Source organism: Notolepis coatsorum (assembly GCF_963971535.1).
Source record: "Notolepis coatsorum genome assembly, chromosome: 15".
NCBI classification, from domain to species: domain Eukaryota; kingdom Metazoa; phylum Chordata; class Actinopteri; order Aulopiformes; family Paralepididae; genus Notolepis; species Notolepis coatsorum.
In genome coordinates this window covers 14,523,449-14,543,535 of record NC_140179.1, presented here as the reverse complement: position 1 = coordinate 14,543,535, position 20,087 = coordinate 14,523,449, and the positions used below count along the sequence as shown (strand labels likewise).

At 42.9% G+C, this 20,087-nt stretch overlaps 1 protein-coding gene across 1 annotated transcript in view; it reads left to right on the top strand.

Annotated features, from left to right (window-relative positions):
• Nucleotides 1–20,087, top strand: part of LOC311241943 (N-lysine methyltransferase SMYD2-like) — a gene marked incomplete at its 5' end in the record, with an annotated part of 45,931 nt that overhangs the window by 22,378 nt on the left and 3,466 nt on the right. Inside the window, 5 exons of the mRNA XM_084330897.1 lie at nt 5,249–5,316; nt 5,762–5,864; nt 15,799–15,909; nt 18,025–18,152; nt 19,175–19,342. Coding sequence (XP_084187023.1) covers nt 5,249–5,316; nt 5,762–5,864; nt 15,799–15,909; nt 18,025–18,152; nt 19,175–19,342 — 578 coding nt within the window. The remainder of the gene's footprint in view (nt 1–5,248; nt 5,317–5,761; nt 5,865–15,798; nt 15,910–18,024; nt 18,153–19,174; nt 19,343–20,087) is intronic.

The following is a 20,087-nucleotide window of genomic DNA, read 5'->3' as shown; positions in this document are numbered from 1 at the left end:
CTCAGGTATAATTCACTCTCTTCTCTCAGGTATAATTCACTCTCTTCTCTCAGGTATAATTCACTCTTCTCTCAGATATAATTCACTCTCTTCTCTCAGGTATAATTCACTCTCTTCTCTCAGGTATAATTCACTCTTCTCTCAGGTATAATTCACTCTTCTCTCAGGTATAATTCACTCTTCTCTCAGGTATAGTTCACTCTCTTCTCTCAGGTATAATTCACTCTTCTCTCAGGTATAATTCACTCTTCTCTCAGGTATAATTCACTCTCTTCTCTCAGGTATAGTTCACTCTTCTCTCATGTATAATTCACTCTCTTCTCTCAGGTATAATTCACTCTCTTCTCTCAGGTATAATCCACTCTCTTCTCTCAGGTATAGTTCACTCTTCTCTCAGGTATAATTCACTCTCTTCTCTCAGGTATAATTCACTCTCTTCTCTCAGGTATAGTTCACTCTTCTCTCAGGTATAATTCACTCTCTTCTCTCAGGTATAATTCACTCTCTTCTCTCAGGTATAATTCACTCTCTTCTCTCAGGTATAATTCACTCTCTTCTCTCAGGTATAATTCACTCTCTTCTCTCAGGTATAATTCACTCTCTTCTCTCAGGTATAATTTACTCTCTTCACTCAGGTATAGTTCACTCTCTTCTCTCAGGTATAATTCACTCTTCTCTCAGGTATAATTCACTCTTCTCTCAGGTATAATTCACTCTTCTCTCAGGTATAATTCACTCTCTTCTCTCAGGTATAATTCACTCTCTTCTCTCAGGTATAATTCACTCTCTTCTCTCAGGTATAATTCACTCTCTTCTCTCAGGTATAGTTCACTCTCTTCTCTCAGGTATAGTTCACTCTTCTCTCAGGTATAATTCACTCTCTTCTCTCAGGTATAATTCACACTCTTCTCTCAGGTATAATTCACTCTTCTCTCAGGTATAATTCACTCTCTTCTCTCAGGTATAATTCACTCTCTTCTCTCAGGTATAATTCACTCTCTTCTCTCAGGTATAATTCACTCTCTTCTCTCAGGTATAATTCACTCTCTTCTCTCAGGTATAATTCACTCTCTTCTCTCAGGTATAATTCACTCTCTTCTCTCAGGTATAATTCACTCTCTTCTCTCAGGTATAGTTCACTCTCTTCTCTCAGGTATAATTCACTCTCTTCTCTCAGGTATAGTTCACTCTCTTCTCTCAGGTATAGTTCACTCTTCTCTCAGGTATAGTTCACTCTTCTCTCAGGTATAATTCACTCTTCTCTCAGGTATAATTCACTCTCTTCTCTCAGGTATAATTCACTCTCTTCTCTCAGGAATAGTTCACTCTCTTCTCTCAGATATAATTCACTCTCTTCTCTCAGGTATAATTCACTCTTCTCTCAGGTATAATTCACTCTCTTCTCTCAGGTATAATTCACTCTTCTCTCAGGTATAATTCACTCTTCTCTCAGGTATAATTCACTCTCTTCTCTCAGGTATAATTCACTCTTCTCTCAGGTATAATTCACTCTCTTCTCTCAGGTATAGTTAACTTTTCTCTCAGGTATAGTTCACTCTCTTCTCTCAGGTATAATTCACTCTCTTCTCTCAGGTATAATTCACTCTCTTCTCTCAGGTATAATTCACTCTTCTCTCAGGTATAATTCACTCTTCTCTCGGGTATAATTCACTCTTCTCTCAGGTATAATTCACTCTCTTCTCTCAGGTATAATTAACTCTTCTCTCAGGTATAATTCACTCTTCTCTCAGGTATAATTCACTCTTCTCTCAGGTATAATTCACTCTCTTCTCTCAGGTATAATTCACTCTCTTCTCACAGGTATAATTCACTTTTCTCTCAGGTATAATTAACTCTTCTCTCAGGTATAATTCACTCTTCTCTCAGGTATAATTCACTCTTCTCTCAGGTATAGTTCACGCTCTTCTCTCAGGTATAATTCACTCTCTTTTCTCAGGTATAATTCACTCTTCTCTCAGGTATAATTCACTCTCTTCTCTCAGGTATAATTCACTCTCTTCTCTCAGGTATAATTCACTCTTCTCTCAGGTATAATTCACTCTCTTCTCTCAGGTATAATTCACTCTTCTCTCAGGTATAATTCACTCTCTTCTCTCAGGTATTAATTCACTCTTCTCTCCGGTATAATTCACTCTTCTCTCAGGTATAATTCACTCTCTTCTCTCAGGTATAATTCACTCTTCTCTCAGGTATAATTCACTCGCTTCTCTCTTGTATAATTCACTCTCTTCTCTCAGGTATAATTCACTCTCTTCTCTCAGGTATAATTCACTCTCTTCTCTCAGGTATAATTCACTCTCTTCTCTCAGGTATAATTCACTATCTTCTCTCAGGTATAATTCACTCTTCTCTCAGGTATAGTTCACTCTTCTCTCAGGTATAATTCACTCTCTTCTCTCAGGTATAATTCAATCTCTTCTCTCAGGTATAATTCACTCTTCTCTCAGGTATAATTCACTCTTCTCTCAGGTATAGTTCACTCTCTTCTCTCAGGTATAATTCACTCTCTTCTCTCAGGTATAGTTCACTCTCTCAGGTATAGTTCACTCTTCTCTCAGGTATAGTTCGCTCTCTTCTCTCAGGTATAATTCACTCTTCTCTCAGGTATAATTCACTCTCTTCTCTCAGGTATAATTCACTCTCTTCTCTCAGGTATAATTCACTCTCTTCTCTCAGGTATAATTCACTCTCTTCTCTCAGGTATAATTCACTCTCTTCTCTCAGGTATAGTTCACTCTCTTCTCTCAGGTATAATTCACTCTTCTCTCAGGTATAATTCACTCTCTTCTCTCAGGTATAATTCACTCTTCTCTCAGGTATAATTCACTCTCTTCTCTCAGGTATAATTCACTATTCTCTCAGGTATAATTCACTCTCTTCTCTCAGGTATAATTCACTCTTCTCTCAGGTATAATTCACTCTTCTCTCAGGTATAATTCACTCTTCTCTCAGGTATAGTTCACTCTCTCAGGTATAATTCACTCTTCTCTCAGGTATAGTTCACTCTTCTCTCAGGTATAATTCACTCTCTTCTCTCAGGTATAGTTCGCTCTCTTCTCTCAGGCCCAGTCCACACGATCATGTGTATTTTTTACACAGTTTTTTTTTTTATTATTAAAAAAAAATTAACTCTGTCCACACTACTGGTTTAAACCCCACACCGAGTGACGTCATATACATGTAGTACAATGCCAAAGCAGTAGGTGGCGATGTAGTTCAAACATGAAGGCCATTTCAACCAACCAGAAGGGTTTAGGGTTAATACCGGAAACTGACCTGAAGCCTGGAACACAAACATCCCTCCTTGCTCACAGCCAAACAATTCTACAGTTTGCAGCTAGAACAACGTGCAATAAACAAAAAAGGATACATTCACTCTGTGTTCTGCCTCATTTGTTGATGAAACAAAACCAACATCAACACAATTTACCACCAAGAGCGGAGTTTAGTCTCACAAAAAGATCGCCGATTTTGTTAGCTTACATGCTAACGTAATAATGTAGTAATGTTAATGCTAGTAGAATGAATGGATAAAAACATTATTTAACACAGTGCAGAATGGGTACAATACAATACGGCTCAATACAAACAATTGTTAAGGGGATGCAGTCTGGACTGGGTTCCTTATAACAATAACTTGACAACACGTGAGCTTAGTTTAGCCGCAGCTACAGGTTTACTCTGAGCGTCAGGTCAGGAATGCGACAACAGATATCAGTCGATCACAACACTCTTCAACACAGACGATACGTTTCGAACAAAAGTTTGTTACAATCATTTTCATATAACGCTACTTGGGACAGCTCTGCTGTAAACACTGGAAATAACCTCGGTTGCTATGCCCACACGCAACCACTGCAACCAGGGATGCGCGCAAAACTTCACCCTGGACTCCGGTTTTCAAAGACCGCGGTTGCAGTGTAGCAAAACCCTGGTTGTGTGTGGGCGAACAGTGCAACTGCGCACATACAATCACGGTTACATAAAACCCAGCGTTCGTGTGGACAGGGCCTCAGTTAAACAGTAACTTTCCAAGTTGCTAAGCGTTCTAGTTTTCTAGTGTGTGTGTGTGTGTGTGTGTGTGTGTGTGTGTGTGTGTGTGTGTGTGTGTGTGTGTGTGTGTGTGTGTGTGTGTGTGTGTGTGAATGCATGCACACATGTTGTAGCTATTGTGCATTCACACACTTGTTCACTTTGTGAAATTATACAATACATTTATTTTTTTACTTTCGAGTTTCTTTCCCAAAACTGTGTAGTGTACCTTTAAATAATACTGATGCAGACTCGCTCTGTTCCTTGTTGTTCCTGTTCTTAAATAATACTGATGCAGACTGTGTAGTGTACCTTTAAATAACACTGATGCAGACTGTGTAGTGTACCTTTAAATAATACTGATGCAGACTGTGTAGTGTACCTTTAAATAATACTGATGCAGACTGTGTAGTGTACCTTTAAATAATACTGAAGCAGACTGTGTAGTGTACCTTTAAATAACACTGATGCAGACTGTGTAGTGTACCTTTAAATAATACTGAAGCAGACTGTGTAGTGTACCATTAAATAACACTGATGCAGACTCACTCTGTTCCTCGTTGTTCCTGTTCTTAAATAACACTGATGCAGACTGTGTAGTGTACCTTTAAATAATACTGAAGCAGACTGTGTAGTGTACCTTTAAATAATACTGATGCAGACTGTGTAGTGTACCTTTAAATAATACTGAAGCAGACTGTGTAGTGTACCTTTAAATAATACTGATGCAGACTGTGTAGTGTACCTTTAAATAACACTGATGCAGACTCACTCTGTTCCTCGTTGTTCCTGTCAGCTTGGGACTTTTTCTGACTGCTACATCAACACAGAGTCTGCACTGTCGCTCACACTGGCTTGTGGGAATACTGCTAGATTCTGCTACACAAGGATGTTTGGGCCACAAACCGGGCTGTACCGGTTCAATCCAAGGACCGGACCCCCTGGGACCTCAGCTCTAAGAGCCCTGGGGGGGTCCCGAGACCCTTTTAACCCTTTCACTGCCACACTACAGAAGGTTAACCCTTCACTATCACACTATAGACGGTTAACCGTGTGTTTGAACCCCTCCTCCCTCCTCCCCCCCTCCTCCCCCATGTGACCCCCCCCCCTCCCCCATGTGTCCCCCCCCCCCCTCCTCCCCCATGTGTCCCCCCCCCCCCCTCCTCCCCCATGTGCCCCCCCCCCCCTCTCCCAGGTCGCCTGTAATGGCTTCACGGTGGAAGATGAAGAACTGTCCCAGATGGGAACAGCTGTCTATCCTGAGTAAGATGGAACACACACACGCACACACACGCGCGCGCGCACACACACATACACACACACATACACACACACACACACACACACACGCACACACAATCAGACACACACACACACACACACACACACACGCACACACAAACAGACACACACACAGACACACACATACACACAGATACACACACACACAGACACACACACAAACAAACATACACACACACACTCACACACACACACACACACACACACACACACACACTTACCAAATCACTCCAAATCCTCCTCTTCTCAGCAGTATTTCCCGTGTCTTTAGACCAGAAGGTCTCCTAGACTAACTGTAATGTATAGGTGACAACTGACAAGTAGAACAATAACTAGACACTTCCTGCAGAAATACATATAATAATAATGATGTGTCTCCCTCCCCCCTCCCCCCTCCCCCCTACAGTGTGGCCCTTATCAACCACAGCTGTCTCCCCAGCGTCATCGTGACCTATAACAAGACGGTGGCAGAGGTGCGGGCTGTCCAGGCCATGGAGACCGGAGACGAGGTGAGGGGTGGGGACAGCTGAGGGGCCCCTGGGGGGGGGGGGGGGCGGGCCCCTGGGGGTCAAAGGGTCAGATGTACTTTGTGTGTACTTGTACTACTATACTAGTGGGGTAGTTGGTGTGAAATATCAGTTAATCTCCTCATGAGCCAGATTTCATGGTAGATTTTACAGCTTTGATTTATGATTTGTTTGACATCTGATGTATGTAATGTCTTGCTTACATCATCATGTCCTCTGCTACAGTGATGAGGGTCAGTCCAGGTTCTGGGTGTGGAGGAGGCGGGGGATAGAGTGTTATTATTAGGCTAATTATTAGCTTGGTGGTAACCTCCAGGTGTTAGTCCTGGTGCTAGGTGGTAACCTTCAGGTGTTGTAACCTCCACCTCCTTGATTTTATTTGTCACGTATCAAGTACATGTACATTACAGTGAAATGCTTGGTTCTGTATGAGCAGTGGTGCAGTGGTCATGGGACGGGGTTGCATGCAGTTCCATCTGCTTTTTGAGCAGGAGCATGCGCACACACACAAGAATGTCCACTCGACTCTGCGCCAGGTACCCACCTGGCTACTTTGCATAACAATAGCTCAGGTCGTCAGGTGTGTTCAAATACTACAGTTGGACCATTCACACAAATCCTGTGAATGAAATGTGTCACATTACATTTTATCATATAATGTGAAGCACTGTGGGCTGCATCTTGTATGAAAAGTGCTATATAAATAAAGTTATTATTATTATTATTATTAATACATTTGAATCGGATCTCATCTTGAGATCGCTACCTGTTGAGTACATGGTTGCAGATGCAATGCCGAACCTTTGCCACTGTTGCGTTCATATGGTTGTGTTGTGTTTACCTCCGCCTGAGTAACGCCCCCCGTTGATGACGGCGGACGGTGGAACGCTGGTTCTGCTTAAATAATAGGTGTAAACATGGGCTGGTTCGCGAGAAAGAAGGGAGCCGGAGCTTGAACCGGAGCCCTGCCGGTGTGAAAGCGCCTTCAGAGTGTGGTTTGTGAGGCATTCACCCAGGCGAGGCGGGGGTACTCCATGACGCTCCTGATCTGGATTTTGAAGACCTGAAGTTTTGTTGGCTGAGGGCCAATTTAGGGATCCAACATTGGATGGATTGTGGGCTGCCCAAAAAAAAGTTTATTTTGCGTGATGGTGATGGCTCCTCCATTTCACTTCCACAACGAAAACGTTAACTAAGGCCAAACTTTAGATCTTGCAAAAATAGCAAATCACTGAAATCGCTAGTTAACATACCTGCAACGCTGACGTGATCTGTCTTGCGAGCAGGCATCTCGTTATTAGAGGTGGGACGATACATCGATCCAGATCGATATATCGATCTATTATCAATATCAAATAGGATCGATGCAATGTAAAAAGATCGATTCATATTGCGATACTCTTATTTTGAAAATCCTGCGAGTCATATCCGCCGGCGCCCAGTATTGTGAAACTCCGTGCAGAACAGCACTACAGAGCGTCTATTTTGCGACCCGATATAAGTCTGTGCAGTTTTTTCCCCGCAACGGGTCAAATGCATCTAACATGCTTTGCATCGTCGCCATTCCTTTATGCCCACGTCACGTTAAATATCTAAATGAACGTCACGTTGGCTGCTTAAGCTAACTAAGCTAAGCAGCTAACCGTGAGAGAACAGGAGAGAGGAGAGGGGAAGGAGGAGGGGTGGGGGCAGTCTACCTTTCTGTGGGGGACTGGGGGAGGGGCATTCTGTGTGTGCGTGTGTGTGTGTGTTACTGAGGATGGACAGATAATGTTGATATTGAAACATGTATTCATGATCATCATGCAACATAAAACAATTGTAGGAAGTTTGGGAGAGGAAGGGGTTTTAGCTTGCGTGTTGTGAGTTCCAAAACATTTTACTTAAAGTTTAAAGCTCAATATATAAAAAGTGAACAGGAGGTCTATTTGTATTAAAAACAATAGATTGTTTTTCATTTAAATGTCTGGAAGAGCTCAAAAATAAAAACATCAATTGATATTTCCGTAGCCTTTTTTTAGTTGATCTAAATGTGACTGATTGTGTTAAATGGGCACATAATATCGCCGCATATCGATCGCAGGCACCTGAATCGAATCGTATCGTATCGTGGCAGACTTTGTGATATCGGCAAATATCGTATCATTGTTCAAAGAATCGACATCGTATCGTATCGTGATGAAACTGGTGATTCCCACCCCTACCCGTTATGCATCCATGAGCCGAGCAAGCCGTCAACAAGCTAGCATTCCTGGCTGCTGAGCCCAGGGGCCACAGTGTTACTCCTAGCTGCTGAGCCCAGGGGCCACAGTGTTACTCCTAGCTGCTGAGCCCAGGGGCCACAGTGTTACTCCTAGCTGCTGAGCCCAGGGGCCACAGTGTTACTCTTAGCTGCTGAGCCCAGGGGCCACAGTGTTACTCCTAGCTGCTGAGCCCAGGGGCCACAGTGTTACTCCTAGCTACTGAGCCCAGGGGCCACAGTGTTACTCCTAGCTGCTGAGCCCAGGGGCCACAGTGTTACTCCTGGCTGCTGAGCCCAGGGGCCACAGTGTTACTCCTAGCTGATGAGCCCAGGGGCCACAGTGTTACTCCTAGCTGCTGAGCCCAGGGGCCACAGTGTTACTCCTAGCTGCTGAGCCCAGGGGCCACAGTGTTACTCCTAGCTGCTGAGCCCAGGGGCCACAGTGTTACTCCTAGCTGCTGAGCCCAGGGGCCACAGTGTTACTCCTAGCTGCTGAGCCCAGGGGCCACAGCGTTACTCCTAGCTGCTGAGCCCAGGGGCCACAGTATTACTCCTAGCTGCTGAGCCCAGGGGCCACAGCGTTACTCCTAGCTGCTGAGCCCAGGGGCCACAGTGTTACTCCTAGCTGCTGAGCCCAGGGGCCACAGTGTTACTCCTAGCTGCTGAGCCCAGGGGCCACAGTGTTACTCCTGGCTGCTGAGCCCAGGGGCCACAGTGTTACTCCTAGCTGCTGAGCCCAGGGGCCACAGTGTTACTCCTAGCTACTGAGCCCAGGGGCCACAGTGTTACTCCTAGCTGCTGAGCCCAGGGGCCACAGTGTTACTCCTGGCTGCTGAGCCCAGGGGCCACAGTGTTACTCCTAGCTGATGAGCCCAGGGGCCACAGTGTTACTCCTAGCTGCTGAGCCCAGGGGCCACAGTGTTACTCCTAGCTGCTGAGCCCAGGGGCCACAGTGTTACTCCTAGCTGCTGAGCCCAGGGGCCACAGCGTTACTCCTAGCTGCTGAGCCCAGGGGCCACAGTATTACTCCTAGCTGCTGAGCCCAGGGGCCACAGCGTTACTCCTAGCTGCTGAGCCCAGGGGCCACAGTGTTACTCCTAGCTGCTGAGCCCAGGGGCCACAGTGTTACTCCTAGCTGCTGAGCCCAGGGGCCACAGTGTTACTCCTAGCTGCTGAGCCCAGGGGCCACAGTGTTACTCCTAGCTGCTGAGCCCAGGGGCCACAGTGTTACTCCTAGCTGCTGAGCCCAGGGGCCACAGTGTTACTCCTAGCTGCTGAGCCCAGGGGCCACAGTGTTACTCCTAGCTGCTGAGCCCAGGGGCCACAGTGTAGGTTGGTTTAAAACTGTATTGGGAACCGGACCAAATATATCGCATTTATATTATATTATATTTATATTTAAATGTATTGCCATTATACAGCAAACGTACCAACCAAAAGAAGTTGGGCATCCAACCAGAGTGCAAATGTAACAGTGCAATAGTAATATACAATGTACAGCTGATTTAAACGGGGTATAATATATATAAACTAGTACTACTGAATATAGTGCTAATCAGATGTACAGAGTTGTAGTATCAATATGTAGTGATACAGCTATAAAGACACTATAGTAGTAAGTAGGGATGTTCGATATTGGCTTTTTTACCGATACCAATATACCGGTATTGTCCAACTCTTAATTTCCAATACCGATATCAACCGATACCGATATATGCAGGGTTCCCCCCCCCCCAAAAAACGGAATAATTTCAGGTAATTAACATTACATATCTCTTGTCGTGGAATTAACACATTATGCATACTTTTGACAATAAATTAAATCAGAATTTGTTCTTACTTGCTTGCCTGGGTAAATTGCCTGTAAAAAAATAAATATATATATTAGGGCTGTCCCCGACTAAGGATTTGGATAGTCGACTATGATTGCCCAAAATTTGCCGTTAGTCGACTATTAGTCGACTTTAAAGAAAAAAGAAAAAGAAAAAGAAAAGAAAAGTATAATATATATATATATATATATATTTTTTTATCATTCCATTTGGGCTGTGGGGGTGCTTAATGTCTGAAGGAGTCGACTGAATGCTTCTTGTCCTCTGCAAAAGCATGCAATTGGTCCACTGATGGATACATCTTGATATTTGTCTAGTCTAGTGTGTTCATTAGATGGGTGAAATCCTCTTTCAGTGCCTCTGTGCCTGTTTTCTTAGGCAGTTAGCCTCTGGTATGCGTGCCATTAGCGTTAGCCACGCTTCTAGGCCTCTTTTCTTTTTGGAAAGAATGATAAAAAAAATAAAAAAATAAAATAAATATTTTTTTATTATTACTTTTTATAATTTTTGTTTGTATTCGACTAAGAGGTTGGCAGTCGACTACGGCTCCTTTCGACCGATTAGTCGACTAATCGACTAATAGGGGTCAGCCCTAATATATATATACTATTTTGATAACCGATACCGATAATTTCCGATATCACATTTTAATGCCAATATCGGCCGATAATATCGGTAGGCCGATAATATCGGACATCACTAGTAGTAAGCCATACTGGCCAGCAGCATACACCTGTTTTCTGTAACAAACATACTGTGTTCGAGCCAATCAGCAATACCGAGCTGCTGCGCTAAAAGAAGTATAATGGAGCTCTATTGAAAAACCATGACACTCCACTGACTAACAGTATAATGGAGCTCTATGGAGAAACCATGACACTCCCCTGACTAACAGTATAATGGAGCTCTATTGAAAAACCATGACACTCCACCCTGACTAACAGTATAATGGAGCTCTATGGAGAAACCATGACACTCCCCTGACTAACAGTATAATGGAGCTCTATGGAGAAACCATGACACTCCCCTGACTAACAGTATAATGGAGCTCTATGGAGAAACCATGACACTCCCCTGACTAACAGTATAATGGAGCTCTATGGAGAAACCATGACACTCCACTGACTAAAAGTATAATGGAGCTCTATGGAGAAACCATGACACACCCCTGACTAACAGTATAATGGAGCTCTATGGAGAAACCATGACACTCCCCTGACTAAAAGTATAATGGAGCTCTATGGAGAAACCATGACACTCCACTGACTAAAAGTATAATGGAGCTCTATGGAGAAACCATGGCACTCCACTGACTAAAAGTATAATGGAGCTCTATGGAGAAACCATGACACTCCCCTGACTAAAAGTATGATGGAGCTCTATGGAGAAACCATGACACTCCCCTGACTAAAAGTATGATGGAGCTCTATGGAGAAACCATGACACTCCCCTGACTAAGAGTATAATGGAGCTCTATGGAGAAACCATGACACTCCCCTGACTAACAGTATAATGGAGCTCTATGGAGAAACCATGACACTCCTGACTAACAGTATAATGGAGCTCTATGGAGAAACCATGACACTCCCCTGACTAAAAGTATAATGGAGCTCTACGGAGAAACCATGACACTCCCCTGACTAACAGTATAATGGAGCTCTATGGAGAAACCATGACACTCCCCTGACTAACAGTATAATGGAGCTCTATGGAGAAACCATGACACTCCCCTGACTAAAAGTATAATGGAGCTCTATGGAGAAACCATGACACTCCCCTGACTAACAGTATAATGGAGCTCTATGGAGAAACCATGACACTCCCCTGACTAAAAGTATAATGGAGCTCTATGGAGAAACCATGACACTCCCCTGACTAAAAGTATAATGGAGCTCTATGGAGAAACCATGACACTCTCCTGACTAAAAGTATAATGGAGCTCTATGGAGAAACCATGACACTCCCCTGACTAACAGTATAATGGAGCTCTATGGAGAAACCATGACACTCCCCTGACTAACAGTATAATGGAGCTCTATGGAGAAACCATGACACTCCCCTGACTAACAGTATAATGGAGCTCTATGGAGAAACCATGACACTCCCCTGACTAAAAGTATAATGGAGCTCTATGGAGAAACCATGACACTCCCCTGACTAAAAGTATAATGGAGCTCTATGGAGAAACCATGCCACTCCACTGACTAAAAGTATAATGGAGCTCTATGGAGAAACCATGACACTCCCCTGACTGAAAGTATAATGGAGCTCTATGGAGAAACCATGACACTCCCCTGACTAAAAGTATAATGGAGCTCTATGGAGAAACCATGACACTCCCCTGACTGAAAGTATAATGGAGCTCTATGGATAAACCATGCCACTCCCCTGACTGAAAGTATAATGGAGCTCTATGGAGAAACCATGCCACTCCCCTGACTAAAAGTATAATGGAGCTCTATGGAGAAACCATGACACTCCCCTGACTAACAGTATAATGGAGCTCTATGGAGAAACCATGACACTCCCCTGACTAACAGTATAATGGAGCTCTATGGAGAAACCATGACACTCCCCTGACTAACAGTATAATGGAGCTCTATGGAGAAACCATGACACTCCCCTGACTAAAAGTATAATGGAGCTCTATGGAGAAACCATGACACTCCCCTGACTAAAAGTATGATGGAGCTCTATGGAGAAACCATGACACTCCCCTGACTAAAAGTATGATGGAGCTCTATGGAGAAACCATGACACTCCCCTGACTAACAGTATAATGGAGCTCTATGGAGAAACCATGACACTCCCCTGACTGAAAGTATAATGGAGCTCTATGGAGAAACCATGACACTCCCCTGACTAAACGTATAATGGAGCTCTATGGAGAAACCATGACACTCCCCTGACTGAAAGTATAATGGATCTCTATGGAGAAACCATGACACTCCCCTGACTAAACGGCTGGATGTCATTTAGCCAAATCAGCATGGCTGTGAATGTGAGTGTTTCACCTTTTACATAATCTAGCTTTGCCATGGATTGATTGTTTAGATTGCTAGCATGGCTAACAAATGCAAATATATTGTAGTCTGCCCCGTTGTTCTGACCTGCGTTCCTTTTTCCCCACTGATGCAAACAGATCTTCTAGTAAGAGTAGGTAAGGGATATGTACAGATATAGATATAGAATCTACAGATATGCAAAAAGGATTATAATTATGCTGGTATATACGGTAAGAATACATATATATATATATATATATATATATATATATATATATATATATATATATATATATATATATATATATATATATATATATATATATACGGTATACAGAATTATTGTACATGCTATCATACAGTTATAAGCGGGTGTATAAGTGGGTATATAGAAGGTATATTTAGATATATATATATATGTGGTAAGATAAGATCAGATGAGATGATCCTTTATTGATCCCCTTGGGGAAATTCTGGTGTCACAGTCCTGAAAAAATAAATACAGTCCAGCATCTATAGATACACTTAAGGTATAGATACAAATACAGTATAATAATATAAAAAGTACGAACACAAGATAGAGTCCAGTGGTATGAGTCTCTAGTGCAAAGAAACAAGATCGGTACGGTGATGTGAGTCTCTAGTTCTCAAGTCCCGAGTTGTGACAGTGATAGTTCTGGCAGCAGAACCCGCCGAATATAATATAATATATAAACCTCAACAACTCAGAACTCGGCACGTTAACAATGTAAAACACATGGAGGTGACTCATCACCAGCTACTGTGCTGCTCCTACCATCACAGCGTAACGTCATAAAAACGTCACTCACTGATTCTTCAGAGAAGAACTTCCTGACTCAGTCCACATGCCAACTCTGCATCACGTACTCGTTTGTTTTAGTACTCGGCAGCGAGCTCTTCCCCGAAAGATACTGACTAACAGCTGATTCAGGAGGCCGTTATTTTCAGCCCCGACCAGTGAACCATGTGGTCTTAACACATGGCAGCTAAGCTTTCAGGAATGTGCCTTCAAGACACTGCCAACAACACCAATGAAATAATGACTGGGACAAATCGCATTGACCCTGATACTGTCACATTATTTTTGAATTTAATTTTGAATTTACATAAAAACACGAGATTCGAACTTGAAGGGAGAAATTCGAATTAGATTTTTTTTAAATGATTATAATATATATGTAAAGGCAATCCTACGAACCACAGTTGCCTTGAGGCTCCAGGTAATGCGTTGTTAGTCCGACACGCTCCGAATTGCAGTCCAAAAGAAAAGATGACGCTGGTCCAATGTACTTTGTCAAAACAAACGGGATTTATTGGAAAGCGAATCACAACAGCCCCAATAGCTGCCTACCACTATAAAACAAACAAAAAGGGTTTTGTAAATGAACATAAACTGTCAATCAAGTGCGAATTAAGTGCAAATTAAGTGCAAATTAAGTGCGGTCAAAAACTATATGGTACCGCTCTACCTGGGCCTACCTGAACTCTAAATTACCTGCCATGTTATAGGAGTGGTTAGGGGGAACGTGGGAAAAAAGGGGAGTTGACCAGGTAAGTCTCCATCTTGGAATTCATTATGACATATATTAATAAACACAAAGCACGAATACCATAATAAACTATATGTCTAATGGGGCAATAAAGATACAATTTATCATCATAGGAGTTGGCTCCTACAATATAATATATTAACACATTGGACGCCAGACCCGAGATAAGTCGGGTTAACTCGCCGAACGTTGGGCGCCAAACCCGAGAAAAGTCGGGTTTTCATCGTTATTTCTTTTATTCGATATTTCCATTCATAATCCATCCAGATGTTATCATTGGAAATGGGTCTGAGATCGCAAACGTCCAATACTGCCTAACGCCTTGCGGCCGGTATTGCACATCATTGGAAAGCCTCTGGCTTGGGCTGTACGTCAATACATTCCCGTTTTATACCGTGGTGAATATGAGTATAGTTTTAGAGTAATTCTGTGTAATCCCAGGAAACACCGCTATGCAGCGTTTAGTGCATTTCACTAGAAACCGTGGCATTCCTCGCCTGGATCAACAATCAATCTGAAATCAACGCTATATTATCGGTATTATGTTTCATCATGCATGCATGAAAGGGTTTCTATGCTTCGATCGTCACCAACGGCATACGTTGTGGAGTAACGTTACAGTAACACTTTCGGATCACAATGAAGGCATGCTCGGATCAATGCAAGATTGATACCATATAACCCTTACCTTGACTAGGATGTACTGCAAAAAGAATATTCCAATTATCTGATCGCCATTCCAAGTATTTATGTCGATCGTGTTGCCAACATAATCCACCAAAGAACATGAACGGGAGTGCTTGATTATCCTCAATCCATGTGTTATAACCGCTCGCCATGCCTGACTAGGAAAACCCAGACCGTACTTTTTAGATCGACGTACAGGCTGAGCCAGAGAGATTCCAAGGATGTGCAATACCGGCCGCAAGGCAACAGGTGGCGGTATTGGACGTTTAGCGAATAAAAGAAATAACGACAAAAACCCGACTTTTCTCGGGTTTCTTTTCTCGGGTTTGGCGCTCAAGCGATGGCGAGTTAACCCGACTTATCTCGGGTCTGGCGTCCAATGTGTTAATGTACTTTATATTTATGTGGACATAAATAAAGCATCTAAAATGTGTGTGTGTGTGTGTGTGTGTGTGTGTGTGTGTGTGTGTGTGTGTGTGTGTGTGTGTGTGTGTATGTGTGTGTGTGTGTGTGTGTGTGTGTGTGTGTGTGTGTGTGTGTGTGTGTGTGTGTGTGTGTGTGTGTGTGCGTTGCCTCCAGGTTCTCATCAGCTACATCGACCTGCTTTACCCGACGGCCGACAGAAACGACAGATTGAGAGACTCGTACTACTTCACCTGCGCCTGCAAGGAATGTAAAACCAAGTCTAAAGTAAGAGTCTGTGAACAAACTGATCTTGATCAGTATGAGAGAGAGAGGACCAGCGCTAATTTGGTACCCCCTTTTTGGATTCACATCCCTTTTATCCAGAGTGGCCCACAGGGATGTAGTGGAGGATAAACACACTTCAACTCCATTTACACACCTTTTTTTACCCTTTCACTACCACACTACAGAAGGTTAACCCTTTCACTACCACACTACAGAAGGTTAACCCTTTCACTACCACACTACAGAAGGCTAACCTTTCACTACCACACTACAGCAGGTTAACCGTCTGTAGTGTGTTAGTGAAAGGGTTAACCTTCTGTAGTGTGGTAGTGAAAGGGTTAACCTTCTGTAGTGTGGTAGTGAAAGGTTAACCTTCTGTAGTGTGGTAGTGAAAGGGTTAACCTTCTGTAGTGTGGTAGTGAAAGGTTAACCTTCTGTAGTGTGGTAGTGAAAGGTTAACCTTCTGTAGTGTGGTAGTGAAAGGGTTAACCTTCTGTAGTGTGGTAGTGAAAGGTTAACCTTCTGTAGTGTGGTAGTGAAAGGTTAACATTCTGTAGTGTGGTAGTGAAAGGGTTAACCTTCTGTAGTGTGGTAGTGAAAGGGTAAAAAAAGGTGTGGGGGGCGGTGTCACTAGTGACCGCTTGGTGAGGTCTTGATGCTGTGGCGTCGTTGACCTCTCCGGGCCCCCTTTTTCCGGGGGATCCAGTCCCTTCAGTGGGTCTGGGTCTTCCTTCGCGCTCCGCTGCTACGGCCTTGCCACAGGGTTGAGTTTGCTCTTGACCCCGTGATTTTGGGGGCGGTAACAAGGTTTGTTCCTTCCGTTCGTTCCCTGGTGGCATGCGGGTTGTGCGTGTGCGTAGTCGTGGGGTCAAGCCACGGTCTGCTCACCCTGTGCGTTGAGTTGCTCGAGTTTCTCTTCGCACGGTCGGATCCGTCTCCCTCCCGTCCTCCAATAGGGAGGGTATCCTCCATTAGGGAGGGTCGGGGGGGCTCGGTCCTCCCCGGTTCTGATGGTTGTGGGGGGCCTCAGCGGGGTACATTTGTCGAGCTTCAAGCTCCCGCTCAGCTCCCGTTGTGCAGATGACGCTGAGCGGAAGCTAGTATGATATAGAACGATAGGTTATGAATATAACCGTAGTTCTATGAATACTAGTGACGCTCAGCGTCTGGACGCCACTGCGGCCTTTGATCTCGCCTTGTGGTGAAAGATTGGGAAGGAGGCGAGTGTGTGGCTACACACCTGCTTATGAAGGTAGCGGATAGGGGTGTAATAATAATAATAATAATAATAATAATAATAATAATAATAATAATAATAATAATAATAATAATAATAATAATAGATTTAATTTATATAGCACACTTTAAACTCAGTGAGCTCTCAAGGTGCTTCATAGCAGAAGGAAAACAAAATTAAAAATAGAATAAAAAGGTTTAAAAGATAAAAACATTTAAAATGAATAAAATAAACAAAACATAAGAGCAGATAAAAAATAAATAAAAAAACTATGTTATCCTCCTGTCTCCTTCACTGTATGATGTCTCCTGTCTCCTTCACTGTGTGATGTCTCCTGTCTCCTTCACTGTGTGATGTCTCCTGTCTCCTTCACTGTCTCCTGTCTCCTTCACTGTCTCCTGTCTCCTTCACTGTGTGATGTCTCCTGTCTCCTTCACTGTCTCCTTCACTGTCTCCTGTCTCCTTCACTGTCTCCTTCATTGTATGATGTCTCCTGTCTCCTTCACTGTCTCCTGTCTCCTTCACTGTATGATGTCTCCTGTCTCCTTCACTGTCTCCTGTCTCCTTCACTGTGTGATGTCTCCTGTCTCCTTCACTGTCTCCTGTCTCCTTCACTGTGTGATGTCTCCTGTCTCCTTCACTGTCTCCTGTCTCCTTCACTGTCTCCTTCACTGTCTCCTGTCTCCTTCACTGTGTGATGTCTCCTGTCTCCTTCACTGTTTCCTTCACTGTCTCCTGTCTCCTTCACTGTGTGATGTCTCCTGTCTCCTTCACTGTCTCCTGTCTCCTTCCCTGTCTCCTGTCTCCTTCACTGTCTCCTGTCTCCTTCACTGTCTCCTTCACTGTCTCCTGTCTCCTTCACTGTCTCCTCCCCTCAGGACAAGGCCAAGCTGAAGATAAGAAAGAGGAGTGATCCCATCGAGTCCGAGGCCATTGGGAACATGGTGCGGTACGCCAGGAGCACCATCCAAGAGTTCAGAGCCGCCAAGCGAGAGACATCGAAAAATATCCTTATTCCACGAGAGACATCGCTTCCGCACGGTTCTGCGATATGATTATTGAGCATGACGTTTGTTCTTTTCATTCAGTTGAGTATCAAAAGGAAAGATTATAGTTTAGTTTTGTTTATTAGGTTCCCTATTAGCTGCCAGGGGTGTAAAAAGTACCCAGAAATTATACTTAAGTGAAAGTATGGGTACCGTCTCAAAACCGTACTCAAGTAAAAGAGTATCTGGCTAAAAACACACTTGAGTAAAAGTCAAAAAGTTTCTACTTTTAAATAAAAAAATAAATTAAAATAAAAACGTTTTTTCTCACTCTCTATTCTTCTGATAGCAGGTGTTTAATCAAAGATCCCCGCTTTCTAGTCTTGCACAAGGACCAATCAGCATGGATATGGGCGGGTTCATTTTCCATTGATGGGGATTTGATTGGCTGTTTTTAAATAAAGCGCGGCCGCAGGATTAATAACGTTAGTTCGGCCAGAGAAACAAATATACTAATTAAAATAGTTGGACCTGTGAGATTTGTACTTTGTACTTTGTAGGTCTGCATTTTAAATGTAAGGAGTAAAAAGTATGTTTTTTTAATTAAATGTAATTGAGTAAAAGTACAAGTATACAAACCTAATAATACTCGAGTAAAGTACAAATCCCCCAAAACCGTACTTAAGTATTGTAACGAAGTACAATTACTCAAGTACTTTACACCCCAATTAGCTGCTACAAATGGTATAGCTATATATAGGATATATCATCATCATCAACCTTTATTTATACTCTAAAAGACAATTGATGTCACCCTCATTTTCAAGGAAGGATTACACATCTTTAGCAAGTCATATAATATTCTAAGGCCCTTATCTGATGAATTTAATAATAGATTTCATTATAATAGCACACTTTAAACTCAGTGAGCTCTCAAGGTGCTTATCTTTAGCTGAACTAGGGCTAACTCTTGGCCTTAGCGTTGAGCTTCCAACACCACCCCTCCACGTGGATGCAGCCTTGACTCTCTGGCACCCCCTAGCGAGCTGCTGGAGATGTGCGAGCTGAGCATGGAGAGGATGGGAGCCGTGTTCGACGAGGGCAACGTCTACATGCTGCACATGATGTACCAGGCCATGGGGGTCTGCCTCTACATGGGGGACTGGGACGGAGCCATCAGCTACGGCGTCAAGGTCCTCAGACACTACAGGTAGCCCACCAGTTAAGGCCTCGCGATGGACAGTAGTGGGAAAATGTAGGTACTAGGGCTGGTCGAAATTGCGATCTCGATTCATAGACCTATGCAATCTCATTTCAAAATGATGACGATTTTTAAAATAACTTTTCTTTTTATTTCTTTTTTGTACTTTTTACTTAACTTTTTTAAATGATGATTCTGACTTGAGTTATTTTGTATGTTACAAGAGACTTTTAAGTTTAAGTCAAGCACTTTCATATATGTTATGTTTAAGTTTAAGTCAAGCACTTTGATATATCAATATGTTATGTTGTCTGTTTAAGAAAGTGCAATAAATTATTTGATTGAAGAAATAAGAATCGCGTGAGAGAATCGTGATCTCAATTCTTAGAGAGAAAAATCGTGATTCACATTTTAGCAAGAATCGCCCAGCCCTAGTAGGTAGCAAGACGAGGCTCGACACTCTGATTCAAAGCATTTGAGTTGTTAAAGATCTTCCTTTATTGATCCCATTGGGGGAAATGCAGGTGCTGTAAGTGGTATATTTTTGTTAACATAAGTAAGTAAACTGTAAAAAAAAAGAAAAAAAGAATCGTACTACACTGGTAGATTATTTTACTTGTTTCAAGCATATTTTGCTTGACATTTTTTGAAACGTTTTTATTTCTTATTTTTGTCAGACCATTTTTGCAGTGTGAATTTTGTGTTTACTGCAGAGCGGAGGGACTGGCAATATTCAATATTGTCTTCAGTCTGG